The sequence below is a fragment of the Solea senegalensis genome, linkage group LG2 (assembly GCF_019176455.1).
Source record: "Solea senegalensis isolate Sse05_10M linkage group LG2, IFAPA_SoseM_1, whole genome shotgun sequence".
NCBI classification, from domain to species: domain Eukaryota; kingdom Metazoa; phylum Chordata; class Actinopteri; order Pleuronectiformes; family Soleidae; genus Solea; species Solea senegalensis.
In genome coordinates this window covers 26,571,787-26,590,790 of record NC_058022.1, presented here as the reverse complement: position 1 = coordinate 26,590,790, position 19,004 = coordinate 26,571,787, and the positions used below count along the sequence as shown (strand labels likewise).

At 40.9% G+C, this 19,004-nt stretch overlaps 1 protein-coding gene across 5 annotated transcripts in view; it reads left to right on the top strand.

Annotated features, from left to right (window-relative positions):
- dmd (dystrophin) overlaps nt 1-19,004 on the top strand; it is a 236,270-nt gene that overhangs the window by 176,326 nt on the left and 40,940 nt on the right. For 3 of the 5 annotated variants that reach the window (XM_044019372.1, XM_044019375.1, XM_044019374.1), the window contains 9 exons: nt 1,725-1,897; nt 1,998-2,154; nt 3,283-3,394; nt 5,144-5,412; nt 5,760-5,906; nt 7,596-7,658; nt 10,669-10,732; nt 12,970-13,030; nt 16,673-16,708. In XM_044019372.1, coding sequence (XP_043875307.1) covers nt 1,725-1,897; nt 1,998-2,154; nt 3,283-3,394; nt 5,144-5,412; nt 5,760-5,906; nt 7,596-7,658; nt 10,669-10,732; nt 12,970-13,030; nt 16,673-16,708 — 1,082 coding nt within the window. Of the gene's footprint in view, nt 1-26; nt 183-1,724; nt 1,898-1,997; nt 2,155-3,282; nt 3,395-5,143; nt 5,413-5,759; nt 5,907-7,595; nt 7,659-10,668; nt 10,733-12,969; nt 13,031-16,672; nt 16,709-19,004 lie in introns of those variants that run through there. The other 2 variants (XM_044019373.1, XM_044019377.1) reach the window with 2 other exon arrangements.

The window sequence follows — 19,004 nt, the reverse complement described above, 5'->3', positions numbered from 1 at the left end:
CACATTTCTCTCTGTGTCACACACATTTAAACAGAGGACATGTTGATGCAGCTACACTGGGAGCTAATCTTTAGGGAGTAGAGGGAACAGATGAAGCAGATGATGAGGATTCTTGAATTCTAGTTTGTGGATACCAGAGTAAAGTTTGGAAGATGCTGCGCAGGAAGGTCTACCATGTTCAGGTTGGATAAGAAAACCAAGCACTTTGTACTTGTATAAGTAATTATAGTCCTTTTATCTAACTTTTCTTTATGGTGAATGTTGGTCTAAATGAATTAGTATTTGACAGAAAGGTTTACTGAAATATAAATTTGTTTTCTATATTCATCAAGACTTTTTTTCTTTTTAATGAAAACAGTCTAAAAGTAAGTTGATTGTCCTCAAATGTAGACATGCTATTCCATAAAATCTGACAAAATTAGGTTGTTAATGAAATGTGAAACTATTAATTTGGTGTTAAGATATTAAAGTTCAAGATAAATGAAGGGACAGCGCTCAAGTCGACGCACGGTCTTTCAAGACTGGGCTCATTGGGATCAGCGAACATTTAAATCAGATTTAGATTACAGGCAAATCTGTAATAGACTTTGTAAAGCCACAGTCATCAGTCTAATGCTGTTCTTCACCTTCACTGTCTTCTGTTTTTTTTTTATTTGTGCTATTCTTCACTGTGTCCTCTTCTTTGGCGCAATGACCCATTTTTCCTTCAGGTATGATTAAATTTTCGTGTCATCTAATTTATCTTAAAACTTCCAGTGAGTGGAACTTCCTTTAATATGATGGTTTTTTTTATCTTTAAGAGCTTTATTCTAATCTGAATATAAGGTGTGGTAACACGGCTGATACAGGAACAGTTCATTTAAAGGTGCAAAATGCAAAACTGAGCTCCAGCATAGATGCAATCATGAGAGTATGCATCAAACTGTTATCAAAAAATACTAAATACATTCATAAACATATACATACACAAATATATGTGTTGTTTATAATAAAACTACGTTTAAGATGTGCATTGTAAAACAAGTCACTCTAATCGAGCCAAAATTACTTTTATTTTGAAAGTCTGATGCCGCCGGCATCAACAAAAGGAAACTTAAAGATTTGGTAATTGACTGAGTAAGCCTTGTTATTTTACTTACAGTAAGTAAATGGCAGTAGGGCTCAGGTAAAATGAAAGATAATGGCTCCTAATTTGCTTTCACATCCTGCAGTGATTGACATCACATCTGCTGCTGTCCACTTAGTGAACATTTATTTTTTCTCCCCCTTTTGCGCTGTTCTCAACCAGGAAGTGCTCATGGTAATGAAGCTGTCCTCCATTTTCATTTCACAGAGATGGGTTTGTTAAGTACTCGCTTCACTTCTATCGACGTATCCGTCACATCAGGAGTTTCGATAATGGATTGTCAGTCAAAAAAATTTCACACAGGTGGATCCACCATCATCGTTGCTTCCAGCTGACTCCACACCAAATAAAATATTTTGACATTTTAATGTGACAGAAGGGTCCATTCACAACAATGCATTAAGCCCTGCATTACAGCTCAGTCCTCGAGAGTGAATTAGCCTCTCAGCTTCTGATCCCATTACGGGGCACTTTACCTGTGAACAGAGGAAAATATGGCTGCTATTACTAAGAGACTGAAGCGAGGGCTCCAACATAGTTTAGTGCTCTTGTTCTCTTTTTTTGCCTCACATGTGAGTGTTTGTGTTTGTGTTACCAGGATCTTCAGGCAGAGATTGACAGCCACACAGAGTTGTACCACTCCCTCGATGAGAATGGCCAAAGGATTCTTGCCTCGCTGGACAACACAGCGGACGCTGCTCTGCTCCGAAAACGTCTGGACAACATGAGCCAGCGCTGGAACGACCTGCGCAACAAGACCCTCAGTATGAGGTGAGGAAAAACTATACACCATAAAATGGAAAAGTGTTGACTTTATTGTGTAAAACCAGCTCGTTGAAGCCAAAACAAAATGTCTGTTTGTCTTTTCAAGGGCCCACCTGGACTCTGAGATGGCCCCATGGAAGAGGCTCCACATGTCCTTGCAAGAGCTTCTCAACTGGCTGAGGCTGAAAAGTCAACAGCTGGAGCGCGAGCCACCTGTAGGTGGCGATGTCCCTGCCGTGCAGGCACAACTGGACACACACCGGGTAGGAGGAAACACTCTGTGGGATGTAGACAGTTTACTTTTCTATTGGAATTCGTGGCACATTCAAGTTGTATTTTTGAATATAATTATTTTCTTTGAGACGAGGTAAATAGAAGGCCCACTGCAAAAAAAGAAAAGAAAAATTACAACGGTTAATAATTTACTTGAAATATGTAACAAAAATGAAAATATTTGGACCCTTCCCCTAATTCTTATTCTCCTCTGGTTTAAATTGGCTCGTACAAAATATCCATTGTCTGAAATAAATGTGTAGGAGTCAAGACAGAATCTGCAAGGCAACAGAAAACCTTTCAAATCAAAGTTCCTGTCTGCTGGACAGAATACATGACTGTGCAGATACTACAAGGAATGTTCTGGGTTTTTTTTTTAACCATGATGGAGGGAACACATTTGACCAAAGAGGACTTTTTTCTCCAGGGGAAATGAGTCATCACTGGCTGCCCTGCATGCCCATCCCTCGCCACATTATTTCACAGATTCACACATTTGTCCTCGATGCTTTTTAAAAGCCATTTGTCTATGGGCGAGTGCAAGGAGGAATGTGTGAGTGTCTGACACAAAGCTCAGGATTTCCAGTCCATTAATGAGTCTGTCACTCTTCTCGTGTTATAATAAAAATGCCTTTAATGTCTTTAAAGTCCTTTTTGGAGCTGAAATGATGTCTCACTCTCAGTGCCAGTCAGTGGTGCCATTTTGTCTGCACCTTCTGTCTTTCCCAGTGGTCTCAGAGTGATGTATTAAAGGTAAAAGGAGAAAGTGGAACACAGTATAATAATATAACGTCATCATTTTTGACATGTGTCAAGGGTGGTGGTGGTTGTGGGTGCACTCACTTAGCTGTCTCATCCCTGGTATGAAATAAAAAGCAAAATGAAACACATACAGATCAAAACAGAAAACAAAAATGCACTGACATATGTGACATATCATATAGTGACATATCATATATGATACCTGGATTTAAATCAATGTCCTCTAGATGGTTTATTGAGTATGGAAGACAGAAAAAACACATAGAGATGTACATGCTAACATGATAGAAACAGTGCAATTAATTAACTTTTGTGTGTGTGTGTGTTTGTGTGTGTATTTGTGTATGTTCTAACAGGGCTTCAGGAGAGACCTGAGAGCTAAAGAGCCAGTTGTGACCAAGAGTCTGGACGATGTTGGAATATTTCTGGCAGAACTGCCCCGAGACTCACCCTCACTTGAGCAGAGAGGTAACCTCTCACCACACGCACACACACACACACACACACACACATAGACACACACAATGGTCACTCTTGAAGAGATACGGATCATTTGGCTTAGCTCAGCAGTAAGAGCTGACTCTTCATGTACTGTATTATCACTTCTAGCTTTTATAATGTAGCCAAATATAGCAACATCCTGTTTTATATCATATTTGGCATAACAATGTGAGTGTAAAACACACGCATTGTGTATTTTAGATTGTATTCATATGCAATTTACACTACACACAGCACAGAGCTTTCTAAACCAAACACTCATTAGAACAGGATGTGCCATAAAACAAGCAAAAATAAACAGACACGTGCATTTTTATGTTTAGGCCTTGAAGGAAAGGATAGATGAGTGTACCAACGCACTTGCCAATGGAAAAAAACTGAAAAAGGAAACAAAAAGATTGGCTCTTAGAAGGGATCTGGCTCTCATCGTTCACCTAAAAGAAGCTGCTTGTGGAGCTGAATCATTTGCGAATGACACGTCACTATTTTAAACAATATAACCTTTCCTTTAAGTACCGTAGAGGGTTTCAAGCTGTCCCCCGTCAGCACTTAAGCCTAGTGCGATGTTTTCATGCTGGGTGATTCAGTCAGTACTGTTAGTAGTGTAAGCTCTTATGTACCATACGTCGATTTATTTGCAGCCACTGCCACAACATTGACACCAATCTTCTAATGAGTTATTAGTTCTAATGATTCAAATCTCATTTCACGTTACAGGAGCTTATTTCTCTCTCTAACTGTCACTCGCACAAATATTTATTGACAACAGACACATCTGTCCATTCGTGTGATCAGATCTCTGAGGACAGATAAAACCAGGTCTTAATGGGATTGTTTCCAATTTTGGACTGTCGTTAAAGCCTGGTAACGGGCACATGTGGAGGTGAGCACTCGCACAGATTCTTGTGATTCACCTTCAGGCTCACAGCAGCAGCCCCGCTACCTGGCTTATACAAAGCAGCTGAACTTTAACTTTTGCCCATTAAATCCACTCTGCTACACCTGAGGAGAAAAAAAATGTTCTTCCCTCAGAGAGTTATTCACTCTTTGCAACTTTGGATTTAGACGTCAAAAAAAGCAAGAATTGAAGCTGTGCTTTTGTCTATGACATTTTGCTGGGTTTGAATACAGTTTGGTGTGGTTACAGGGAGCTTGTCTCTACACAAACAGGTTGTTTGATAGACTGTGTCTCCCAGGAGCTGGTCCTCTCTGTCACATCTACTGTGTATGCGTTTGCGTTGTTTTGAAAGAGAGAGAGAAAGAGGCTTTTCAACACATTTTAAACTGCCGCTGAGGGAGAAGAGTTAGCGCTGTAGTCATAATATGATTGCAGGAGATCTTCTTCCTATCTTCTTAATCATGATTATCATGTAGCAATAGGAATTAATTTTCTCGTCGTTAATTCAGGTGCACATTTTCCCTCACAAAGCTAAAAGATATATGTTTAACTTACTTACAGCATAGATCAATCAGACTTGGTTCTGTTTAGCATGGGTTATTCAGAAATTCAATTGTCCTAAAAATCCTTTTTTTCACTCAGCCTTCAGCAAAAAGAGACATTTTGAGGCTTAGAAGTTAAAGAGTTAGAGATTCATTTTACAATCATTTATTCAGTCTTGTATATAAATACAGTAGCCATAGGATACAGTTCTATTGTATGTGCTGCCCCTATTATCAACAGGACTCTTGACACTTGTATTTCTCATTAACCCTCAGACATCAGTCCAGAGGAGCGTGCCCAGAATGTGGCTCGAATCCTGCGCAAGGAAGCAGATGACGTGACTTCGAAGTGGGACCAGCTCAACATCGACTCCGCTGACTGGCAGAGGAGGCTGGAGATTGCTCTGGACAGGCTGATTGAACTACAAGAGGCGGAGGACTTGCTGGATGGTCAGCTGAGGCAGGCAGAGATGGTGAAGGAGGCGTGGGAACCTGTGGGTGACCTGTTGATTGATTCGCTTCCGGAGCACATCGAAAGAGTCAAGGTCAGACTGAGTGATGCTCACGGTGAATTTCACAGCATTCGCCGCTGCTTCATCTTTCTATCATTCTGCCTCTGTCATGAAAAGGAGTAAAATAATGTTTTAAAAGTGACTTTCTGTCGGATGTTCAAAGGAAAGATCCTTCCCAGAAAATATGTTAAATGAACAATGGCCTGAAAGGCTCGGATAAGCATAAATACTTTTATTGTTAGACACATTTCAAAAGTATTGCTTTCTTGACACTTTGTTTCTGTTTTTTTCTGGAAAAAAATAGGTGAAACAGCTCTTTAAAATGACCTAATAAGAAAACACGTTTCTTCACATTTCTTTTTTTTATGTGTATTTTACAGGAGTTCCAGGAAGAGATCGCCCCAATTAAAGATGACGTAACTCACATGAACCAGCTGGCGTCCACTTTCGGTCCACCCGACATCCAGCTGTCACTTAGCAACCTGGAACGCATCGAAGAGCTCAACACACGCTGGAGACTGCTCCAGGTACGCAATCATGCCTACGAACACACAGAATATGTCCCATATGGAAACACATGGGATCCTGTGCAGCATGTATGTTTAACAGTGTACACTTTGCATACGAGCATCCAGACACAGAGTGTTGGAGTCACCACTTGTGCAGCAGTATGTCAAAAACTCACAGATCTAGTTACACTAAAAAACAGATATTTGCAAAGAGCATAGCCTCACAGTTGTGCATTGATTTTGAACTGTTGTACAGTTGCTTTTACAATTATAACCCATTTATTTCTTGTTGACACAATGTTGGGCGATGTCCACTTGGTTGTAATGGTGATATTTGTACAGTTCTCAACACAGTTTGTTATAGAATGGCTGAGCTGGTTTACTGTGTCAGAGATTCAGTCTGTCAGTATTATTTCAGGTTGTTTGCATATGCAGCTGTGCTGTCCCTGGTCCTGAAAGGGAGCAGAGGAGATCGATAGTTTAAAGTGACTGCACATCTTGATGTCTGTCAGCCATCGGTGATGGACCATCTGAAACACATCAAGGTGGGCCAGACAATTACAGGATGTGGGAAACGGGATAAAGGCAGAGGCTATCTCAAGAGGTGACATATTAAGGAGAAACTACAAAGTAAAACAGTCAAGAAACACAAAAAGCTAAAATATAAAATAGGGACTTGAAAATGAAAAGAAAATCCAATGAAAAACTAATTCAAAGTCCAACAGAAAACACTATGTCCCAAGGGTATAATGGCAAATCATTACAGATGCAGTTTACATTTCAATTCCAAAACACAGGTGACCTATATTTAAATCCAACCCTGCTCCTGTGTCTTTGGTGGAAAAACAAAAACCTAAAAAAAAAACCACAACCCTTCAAACCTCAGAGATGCAGAGCATCATACTCTCGAGGCAGCACATCTTGGACCCCTGTCAGTCTAAATAAACACAGTGGCAGCCATGCTGGGAATCAGACAGTGACTGATACCGAGGGTGACAGATAGAGCCAATCTGCTGCCAGACACACCAACTACTGCCAGGGAGTCCTAGGTAAAGATGGGCTCCATGGTGACACTGCAGTGACGGGACCAGACGGCTTGTTTCTCTGAAGTCAGCGCTTGACCAGATGCTACACACACATACACCTACATGGAGGCTTCTTCCTATAATGGAGGTGTGAACACCGGCTTAATTAGTGTACTGTAGAGAGACAAAAGAAGAGAGAGAGAGAGAGAAAGAGAAGGATCTGATGTGTAATGCAATAACTAGACCAAACACTGGAGAAGGAAAAGCTGGACGACATGTGTTCTGTCATGGTCTGTTCAATGATAAGTTGTATGTAGCTGAATTTTGGAGTTAACTTTTTTTTGGTTTCTTTGCAGTGTAGGCAATTGGTACCAATGCTGGAATAGAGACATTTCCATTAAAGGGACTTGTGTATGCAGCTGCTTCGTTGAACAGCCAGTAGGAGCGCCCTCTCTATCTCTTAACTGCCTTGTTATTGGTCAAAGTCTCCCGCTATTAGACCAGATTTCCCAAAGGCTAGAAACGGAGTCTAAAGTAGGTGCACAAAGTGTCATTATCTCTCTCAGATCACTTGATTTACCTCCACACGCAAATTACTTCAGTCTTTCATACTAGGGTATGGTGCACTCCACTCTGAGTAATTGCAACAAGTTCCTCCTCTCATTTGTACAATTATAATTAGGTCGCCATGGACACGGCGAAAAACAACTCAGGCAGAAATGGATTGGGTGAGGTGGACTCAAAGGTAATGTCTTTGTTTCCCGTCACATTGAAGTCCACCGGTCATCACTTTATTATCGTCACCTGTCCTTCATCTCACCATCATATACCACACGCACGCACGCACACACATTCCCCTGATGGCGCCTTCATCTCATTTGGTCCGTCTGTCCACTCAGACCGGATGACAACCCATCTCAGTCGCTCAGCTGCAGGATTTCTATGATCAAAATGATCCACTTATTCACTTCCCGGAACAGAAATCTGTCACTAATCAGCATCTGCCAAAGCTCCACATGCCGACATGAGCGGCATGTGTTGCCTGGGAACATCAGATCATTGAACAGTGTGTCAAGAACGCACACACACACACTCAGCATCAGCTGGCTTCTTATGTGAAGTATACCCCAGATTAAAAAAAAAAAGAGGCTTAAATAGAGTAGTAAATTAAGTATGTGTTTATCAGGATGTTAGTGATTAGATTAAAATGTCTGTGTTCAGTTCATGTAAGTCAGGACAGTTAACAGTGGGTGCTTTCAAATGGGCTTGTTTTTACCATGTTTAGAGCTGAAGGAAGTCCATTTTTTTGTTGAATGGTTACTTCAACTATGGCATGTATGGTTTCATATGCGTCATATCAACATTTCTGAAGTGATATACAGTAGTTCTCAACTATTTGAGGGAACATTTTGATCTGTAGGGGGATGAGCTGGTGGTGATGTGTAACATAATGAGATATCCACAAGCTGCAGAGGACTTTTAGGACGTTTAAATGTCTTTGGATTGTTGTAATGGTATGAGGACATTCTGATGGGGTTTTATGCAGATGACTTTAAAGCTTTGAGGAAAAAAACATGATTTTTTTGTTCACCCTAACCAGTTTTTTTGTGTTGAAATCTAACCACTGGTTCCTCACTGTGCCTAAAGCTAATCTTATTTATAACCAAGAAATGTTATCATCGCTATCATTTCCCCTAAAAATGCCACAAGCAGTTAAAACACTTTTGAGATTTGTTGTTGTTTGTTGATTTAGTAATATGATATTAATTTTTTGGATCAACATGGAGCTCAGAGTTTGCAGTTTGGAAGATAATCTTCGTATTGAGTGTCTCTCTTCCCCTGAGCTCTTTCTCTGTGTACCTACAGAACAATGCTGATCTAGCACAATTATCTCAACTCCATTTAGATAGACAGCTCATTCACAGCTGAAGGAGACTCACAGGAGACTGTGTCCTCTCCGATTCCTCCACTACAAATTCAATTATCGCCTCCATACTTGGTTCTTGGTGCCCACCGCCACCTCCCTCCCTCCCCCCTACCTCCATCTACCCATCGTTATTTCCAGTGCTTTTTCCAGACAGTGAGCACATCATTTGTCACTGTACACGGGGACATCAATCACCACCACTCCTCAGAATACTTCCATCGTCACCTTTTGAAACTGTTTATATTTATTGCATGTCTTGAAGATGATTATTTCTTATTTCCAAGCAAAGTAAAGATTTATTTATAGATAAAATTATAGATTCTCATGTCATGTTGATGTTCTTTGTTAGATCATTCAGTATGTCGGTTTGTGTAGTAACATGTCAGGATACATTTGCTGCATTACTGCCATGTAATGCCAAAACACAGTACAGTTTATATCAGAGATGCACTGAAAATTCGTCGACCGAAACATATCAGGCTTTTTTGGCCATTTTTCAGTTTTTACTTTGAACAGGACATTGTGATGACGCGTGCAAAAACTGTGGCTAGCACGTGCCTGTCTATTCCCGCTTAGAGTCTGTCCAAGATCAGTTTGGAACACCAATAAAACAGTTCCAAAAGCACCTACGGTATTAAATGCTCTAAAGTGACGATACCAGGTTGCGTTGGATACGGAGAAGCGCACAGCACAGGAGCCCAGGAGCAGCAGTCTGCAGCAGATGAGGGGCACACACCCTCATTGTCTGATATGTTCGACGAGATCCTCCTAAATGTTTTCATAGATTCTTAATTGATGAATATTAATCTATATATCTATATATAATTGCAGTGTCTTGACTTGAATGAGGTAATTACACACAGTCCTAGCCATAACAACAAAATTAGATAAAACAAAAAACAAACAATGATACAGAATTGGCATTATAATTTCCTTAATAATTTTGGTTTCCGGCCAAGTGTTTCCTTATTTTCGGTTTAAGATTTTGACCACCAATTTTCATTTTAGTGCATCCCTAGGTTATATTGGTGATGGTAAATGTTTGTGATGTTCAAACAGTGAGGCAACGGCTACATCCAACTGTTAACTTTCAGACCTAAAGGGTCGCCAGTTTGAAATCCCTCTGAGCCTCCTCCTCAGCTAATATGCTCAAAAGAGCCTGGACCTCATGGTCCATTTTCTGTCTTGTGTCAAGGTGTTTTGCAGAAACACTGGCTTAAACAGATGCAAAATGTGTTCCACCAATCAGCGTTCCTCAGCACGCAGCCCCGCCCCTCAAGAGTTCCTGGTAATCTGAAAAGTCCCCAGTGGCGAGTAGGTACTTCTTTCGGTGAAAGTTTTGGGTTGAGGGAAATTTCGCACCAATGTTTTTCAACATCCTGGGTTAATGAGAAAATTTCCTCTGTTGGAAAAGGGGCTAAGGAGGCTCGGTCCAAAACTGCTGCCAGCAGGGGCAAAAGGAAACAGATTTTAGCCAGTTAATTAAAGGTTCACTGAATAAAATCTACACCTGCCTTAGTTATATCATGGAAGTTTTGTAGTGGGAGAGGGACTAGTTTACCAACTTCTGTGTCCAGTTAGAAAAAAGGAAAAAGAGAATCTAAGGGTGAGATAAAGCACCAAAGTAAGACTTTTGTCAGGGGGCTTAAATCAGTTTCCCCATGTGATTCCACTGGCAGCCTAAGCCGGTTCTCGGTGTAGGAGATGCAGACACTGACGATGTGGCAGTATCTGATACAACTGCTTCAAAAAAGACCTTAACTATCCCCCCTTTTTTTTACCTTGTTGTTATTATGTTTATCTGTTTTTCTCTGTCTGTCTCTGTCAGATCTCCATCAGTGAACATCTAAAGCAGCTGACAGATGCTCACCGGGACTTTGGGCTTCTGCACGGTGAGTAAAATCCTTGCTTGTGTGTGTGTGTGTGGGTGAGAGGGAGAGTTTAGACAAACTGTGCAAGACAAAGTGAAGCAATCAACTAAACGGCAGGTGCAAGCTCCGTAAGTGTTGTGTTGCTGAGAGAGAAAGAGAGAGTGACACACGGTTTCTGTGTGAAGCGGTGGCTGTGACTCATTTGACTGCTGATGGAGCCTCATCGATCTGTTTGTGAAACTTGTTTTTACATTTTCTTCACTGAATTCCAATATGAGCCCAGCACTTAATCCTATCACTGTCTCATATGGGCTGTAGCCCCTCATTGATTGTTCAGTTGATTGAAATGTACAACATCTTCACATCGTCTGGGCAATGCCCCTTTAATGTTTTTGAGATTAGCCATTTTAGAAATGCTGTTGAATCTTGCTATGCATAATGAAAGCCATTTTGCTGTTAAATTGGCAGTGGACAATGGAAAATTCACTGTTCATTAAAACCTCATCCACTCAAAGCGTAGCAACAGTAACCTGGCATGTCGGGCATGTCAAGCTTTATGTCTGCAGTGAATTTTATGAGTTACACGTTTTGGTTTTTTTTTCCTTTCAGAAGCAGTTATGGGTTATGATGTTTCCACAAAGGTTTAAAGGGATAGTTTGAAGTGTGGCTGTTTGAGGGAGTGTCACATCGTAAGCATTGACAGTGCTGGGCTTACCCCCACCCCAGGAAACCACCTACTGACTTGGAGACTCGATCTTACTGAAAACATGGCAACAAAGACAAAAAATCAGCAACTTCACAAAAGGCTCACAGCAGTGGATCGACAACTCATGTGTGCTATAATGTAAAAGTGCTGATCCTCTTAATGGACTTAAGTGTGGGAGAGGGAGCTGTTTAGAAACTCCAGTTTCCTTGTGGAATAGGAGATAAAGTGGCAAACATACTATTAAGATATTATAGACATAGATTGCATCAGTTGAGCCTTATGTGTAGTTGCTAATTGTATTTATTTCTTTTTTTTCTTTATGTCTCCACTGGCAGCCATGTTTTCTATGAGAGCAAGCGTCTGTCTCAGCCCTGTTCTCAGCACGGGGGTTCACACAGATCAGAAAGCACTGATTATGTCTCATTATATACTATACACAGGGTTCCCAATCCTGTGTTTGAATTTTAAGTTTTTTAAAACCACCCAAAATAGACATGGGTCATGGATAGAGCGCGAATTTTGTGCAAGAAACAAGTTACGCTCATGTGCCCTTGTTTGTTATGACTGTTTTATGCTCCCTGCAATGCTTCATGTACCTAGGCTAGTATGTACTCGCTGACGTGAGATTCCATGCAGAACTAAAAAAAACGATGTGATGCCCGGGAAATGCAAATTCCAAGATCTGTGTCTCACCAAAGAAAATTACAAAGACTGACTTTGACCAAGATCCCAAGGACAATCACTTGTCCCGATGCAGAGCGTGCTGCGAATCAGTAGAAGTGGACGCCATGGGCGAAGCGGCCCTTACAAGCTGTGTCGGCACATTTGGTCCTTGAATTTGAGGGAATTGGTCCTGGAAAGTGCTTGAATTTGATGTCAATCAAGGTGTGGCAACCCTGTATACAACCACACTTGAAAGAACCTGAATCTGTGCGATTGCTGAAAAGTTATTGAAAGTTGTAACACTTAAACCTACAGCAATGTAAAATGTGTAAATGTTCCACCCAGTTGCATCATGGGAATACAGAGACTTGATGTGGTAACTGGATAATAAAGGTGACTGTGGATGTTACAGTGAGAACAGTGGGAATGAGAATGTCCACATTTTCATCTCTTGCTGCTATGTTAATACACACTGCATGTGTTCTGGCATTTGTCCCACAATGCACTGTTCTGTTTTTAACTGCGGCAAATTTTACCCATGGGCACAATAACGCTGGAGCAGCGGGTAGTTTCAGCCAAACAATCTGATTGGCTCCAACTGTGCTGACAATTCCCAGAAAGCAGTCTGCTTTAATATTTAGTGTGCCAACTCTTGTGGGCATAATAAGTGAGATAATTTACAATATATATCTCATGTTTTTCTGCTGTTATTCATTATCACGTATATGACTTTGAAGGGAACTTTTTTATTGCATGTGATCCCGCACATTTCCTGGATGGGCAGGCTTTTGTTAAACCTACGGGGCGCTGATCCGGCAGTAAAATGTGCAGGTGTGAAAAGTTGAATCGTCTGCAGACAATTGTGACTTCCGTCTCTCTGTCTTTGCAGGGTCTGTCGAGAGCCCCTTCGAGCAGGGCGTCTCCCCAAACAACGTGCCCTACTACATAAAGTAAGTACTGATCTCGCATACCAATCTGGACCTAATCGCTTACTGTAGTGAATGCTATGAAATGCCATGAAAACTTTGCCTTCTACTTTGAGTGGATTAACCCTGTAGGGATGGGTATTATTGTGTTGGGTCCTTCTCAGCCCACCACAAGAGGGCAGTCTCTTCTATTTAAAGCAATGGATACTCTGTGTTGCCTCGTGTTTCGCAAGTTTTCTAGTTTTGTTCGCATATATTTGCAAAGCTTACAAGCATTTTCCAATTCTCAATCAGTCTAAAGGAAAGCTCGAATAAATGTAGCATAAATATTGATAGTGTCCAGATGCTTTTTGATACTTTGGTACGGACCAATGGTTCTTAATACCCATCTCTACCTTAGTGGAGTGTGCTTTGCATTGGCACTAAAGTAAATTAAAAGCTTAAGACCATAAAGCTTTTTGACCATAAAGTGTAATAGAGTAACACACATACACACACACAAAACCTGTACTAGTCATCCTGTAGGATAGTTTGTGCTATTAAATCGATATAAATAATAAGGCTGGCATGATATATTTTTTATTATTGACAGCAAATTGTAAAAATAAATCTGTCAATTCTGGTTACCTCGCATTTCACTGCTTTATCTTGCCATCAGACAGCCATTTTCTGACTTTCATAGTCCTTAGAGAAAATCAGCGTTTTTAGCGCCCAGGGACCTCATTTGGTATGTAAACACATACTTAGGTTAACCTAAACAATGTTTTTCAATCCCTGAAGTCACAAAATAACACATTTGAACTTCATGATAGAGGTCGGAGTTGAGCAACAACTCCTATTTGCTGTGTTGTAAAATGTCCGTCTTTTTCTATGGACTTTGGTGCAAGGCACAAACCTTGTTTCCTAACGTCTAATGGCAAGAAAAGGCAGAACACTTAGTCTTAGGATATCATGCACTTAGGTGAGCCTTTTGTTAAGTGTTTTTCTCGGTGTCCCCACCGGTAGCCATGTTTTCATTGAACATGTGTCTGCTTGGCTGTGAGGGTCCTACAGTAGGTGCAGGGGACACACAGCTCAGGTAGCTGTATGTAAGACCTCAAAAAAACACACTTGAAAAAAACTGAACCATCACCTTAACACTTTTTTTCAGTTCAGTTATTTGTCTGCTTTCCAAAAACAGCATGTAACAGTAGATCTGGGTAGAGGAGGAATTTTTGGAATGGTCTATTTTTCTATATGTGGTGTTTGAATGAGGCTGGTGTGTGTGTGTGTGGTAATGAAGGTTCTGGTACTGCAGTGTGACTCACTGATGTAAACAGTCTGCATTTACACAGCACTGGTCTTAACAACCACTACAGATCTCATTCACACCTACAATCACTCGTAGCACTTATGTACTCATACAGCCCAGTTACAACAGGATACATATGTGGGTTAACTCTTCAACACACCGACTGATTAACATATGACATACTGTACTGTAAACAAAGACTGGCATTTATGAATATGAATGTGCGTTCAGCCAGTATTTTAATTTACATGTTTCCTTAATAGCTGATGATTTAATACAATCAGTTCTTAGATGCAGCTCCCTTAAATCCAGGTGCAAATAACTAAGCACATCTTTATTTTAATAAAAGGAATACTTTGTTAGTGTAGAAACAGTACAAACAACACACACTGTGAAGTCCTAAGTGTTTGAATGTTTTCCTTGTTGCTTTCTTTGCTGCATTCTCGTGCAAATGTCTCATCTGTTCGTGTGTAACTTGCTCATTGATTGCTCTTGCATTGTCTGGCCGTACGTCATCACATGCCTGGACTTACTACTTATCTGTGCTTGAGTGTACTTTCTTCAGATGCTCTGAGAGGACTCTTAGGCACATACAGTAATTAATGACATTTTCATCTTCATCTACTAAAACACCAGTGGCTGATCACACTGGCTCTTTGTCAGTGATACTCTGTCTGACTGAGAGCTGCTCCACTCGTGCTCTTCAGGCACTCCAGTGATTTGCTCAAGGACCTTTCAGCAGCTTTTTTTTAAGGAAGAGGGGTGCTCTTCATTTCCACAGTCTCTGACTTGGTGCGGGTGCTCTGCAAGTACAAGCCTTGTTTAGCTTTGACACTACATCATCAAATATACACTTATATAATATAATATTTATATACTTTAGTAATTACATTTTAGTGTGTCTATTTAATGAAATATGCACACAAAAATAATAGTATTACCTTTGCCAAAGAGGTTGCATTTTCTGTGTTTATTAGTCTGTGTTTTTGTTAGCAGGATTGCACTAAAACTACTGCACTGATTTTCGAAGAACCTTAGTAGGAATGTGAGAAAGAACTCATTAAATTTGGAACAGATTCGATTAAGAGGAGTTTATTGTCATTGCACAAGTCAAATCAAATAAAGATCGCAGCTTTGCCTATAAAGAACGGTAGAAAAATAAGAGGCACACAAAACAGGCGCTGGTGTTCTTCAGCTGGATTGTTCATTGATGCTGCTGTAGAAACAGAGCGACACAAGATGGTACCCTCCTTAAAGCAAATTACATATAAAAGGCTTATTGTAAAGCTACGGAAACCGAACCATTTATATTTTAAAGCAGTTATATGCTCATAATAACATATTTATGGGTAGCATATTCATTTTCTTCCAATAAAGCCTCCTAAATGTTACACACTGGACCTTTAACGAGGTCAGTGCAGTGTCAGGAGTCAGATTTGTTGTTTCATTTTGTTTAATTCTGCAACTCAGTCAAAATTATGATGCTAGGTTGTCCACAGGGGGAAGAGCGGTTTAAAGGAGGTCGACTAAAGTTTTCGATGAAACTAAAAGCATGCAAAGTTAGTTTCCATAGAGAAATCACTTTTTTCCATTCAGCTGAAAAGATAAACTGATTATGTTCACAAGGCTTAAATAATGTCTTCAAACTTATATTAAAACTTGGTGTTAGCTGGTCAGAAAAATGAACTTTATACATACCTTATTATGAATATAGAGCAGTTGAAGTGTTGCGATGACTGCTGGGAGAGTGTTTACCACTCATCAGCACATAGCAGAAGTTTTGGAGGCAGAGTGTGTGCGAGTCGTAGTAGTAAGCGCAGTTTTACAGCGTCTGCCTCAGCACAGCAGGATGCACACGCAGGCGTCTGACTGTTGCTGAGTTGGTACATGCAAAGTAATTCCACTGAGTTGTAGGTGTATGGGAGTTATTGGAGCCACATGGAATCATTTGGTTAATTAACCCTGTGATAGTTTTCAAACATCTATTTAAAATTCAGTTAAATTCAAACTACTTTGTCAATCCCGCAGAAGCAATTCATTTGGAACAGCGTGTGCATAAAACAACTCAATTACATTGTTTTATAGGGAAACATGTAGAAACACTATCACCTCAGCGAGTTTGAGCTCTGCACCTCACATTCCTATCCCACCTTCTGCTGCCACAGAGCTTGGTAATCATCAACTAGCAGCTTGGCATGTTTAACCCGGAATGACTGAGTGTGAGAGATTCCATTAACCGGCACTACATGCTTGGTTTCTCTCAAGAAGTTCTAACGTGTAGTTTGGTGTGGAATTAACTGAGAGAGTGAGGAGGGCGGAGAGAGAGAGAGAGAGAGAGAGAAGAGGAGTGACAGATTCCTTCTCTCCACATACAGAGAGAAAACTGAACCTGGCCAGATCACCGCAGCTCTGTGAGTGCCAGCTGACCACACACACACACACACACACACACAAACTGAATATTCAAAACACACGTGCACATTAATATGCATGTATTACCACAGTGCATTTGGCTAAAACACAAATATGGCACAGTCTGTATTCATTTCCTCGGTCATATTACTACATTTTGCCCTTCTTACTCCTTCACACACTGAAGATAATGTAATTAATCTGTTATTCCATTAAAGGTACAGTAAGCGGGGTCTTGTTAGTGATTAATTACATTTTACATTGGTTGGTTGGTATTGGTGTTTTATGGAAACAGAAGCTTTTGGTTGATAAACATTGTTTCTAAATGCTGCAGTGTACAGGATTGGCCTGTATGTGGCGCTCTATCTGTGGCTGCCACCGATACACCTAAATTGGAGAAGATGTGGAACGTGCATAAAAGCGTGTGCACGGTTTACAAACTATATCGGGAGCTCAGGACAGACAGCCACGATCCCATTCATTAATTCATTCATTCATTCATTCATTCATCTATCTTCTACCACTTTATCTTCCACATGAAAGTCATGGAGGTGCTTTTGCCAATCCCAGCTGACATAGGGCAATAGGCAGGGTACACCCTGGACAGGTCACCAGTCCATTACAGGGCCACATAGAGACAACTGTCCACTCTCACAGCTTCACTGTGTCCATTCACTTTTAAAAAGGCCTGAACTAAACATGTGCTGTGTGTACAAAGGTTCCCACATACGTTTTTACCTTGACATAACGGCAGCCACGGTGCAAACATACACCACACCCGTTTTCAGCTGTAGCCCACACACTATTAACACACCCTCACTGTGTCTCATGCATATAAACTCTTCCTCATACGCATTCAGAACACCGTGCCGCAACATATGGCCCACCAACTGCTCCTCCTGCACAATCAGGGGGTCTGCTTCTGGAAATTTCTTCAAACCTGTAACATTCATCTTGCCTCCCCACCATCTCCACCACCACCACCTTGTGCTAGGGTGCGTTTAATTTGCCTCAGCGCAGGAAGGCTTTCTTGCAATTAGTGTGCTCAATTTCAAACCATATTCTGTCAAAATTCCTCGAAATTTAATTTATTAGATGTATTGATGTGTTTTATTTGGCTTCGCTCCAGCCAATCAGAAGACAACTAGAGACACAGAAATAAGGGTTGAACAATTAATCGAAATCGCAGTACAGCCTACTGCAGTTTTCAATTCGCAAGAGGCAAAATCTTTTTAAAGCCAAAATTTGTGTGTCAAAATATAATTTTAGATGAATTCTTGTCTTGCTCTATACACATCTGAAGAGAAAATCTTTGTTTCTCTCTGATATCGTGAATCACAAAGCAATCGCAATTCCTGTCAAAATAATTAGACATGTATTTCAAAATCGTTCAGCCCTAACAGAAATCATGAAAGCAAGCTTTCGCCGTGACTTACGCCACCTGCTGGTGAGGAAAATAACTCTTTGCTCGTTGGCTGTAGTTGATGCGGTGTGTGCAAGCGTATCTGTTTTCCCTTGACGAATGCCAACTGAGGCAGCGTCACAGTTGGTCGGTGTTCTTTGCTGTCTGCCAACTGGTGGGGCGGTGTGCCACTGTCCCGGGCCTCACACACACACACACACACACACCTGCACACACAGGTACAGAGATATACTGTTGCTGGAAGGATGAAATAACAGTTGAGACTTGCCTATAAATTACAGGCTGTTGTCTCTTTGCTGCTGCAGTGTAGACTTTATTTCTCCAGCCTTGAACACTGATTTCCTCTGCTCCTCTTCTTCCTCTCCCCTTGCTCTCGCTCTTTCTCTTCCTCCCTCATCTCTTCCTTTTCCTCCTCTCTCCTGTGACCCTTGTTAAAACAAGGATCACTGTTTTCAGTCTCCTTCACCCTCTCCTTTTCCTTTTTTTGTCTTTGCCTCCTCTTTTCTGATCGTTCTTCCTCTCCGTTTTTTTATTCCCTCCTTTGGCCTTGAATGTGCAAATCTGCCTCTTGTAAAGCAAAGCAGCTCTCTCTCTCTCTCTCATCAGGGAGGTAAAAAACCTCTTTGGATGGTGTTGAGGCTCTTTGCTCTCAGATACAGAGGGATGGGGGAAGGGAGGAAGAGGCAGAGAGCCTCAGCTCCGCCTTGTCTAGCTGAGCTGTGTCAACTTTTCCTGGGAAAGTCAGGACTAGTGCGGAAGAGTAACGATATGAGTTTCAAAATAAAGGCATAAACCATTTCAGATGGTTCAGTCTTCCATATCAATTATTATATAGTTCTTAAACATTTGTACAATGTGCAGTCATTTGTTAG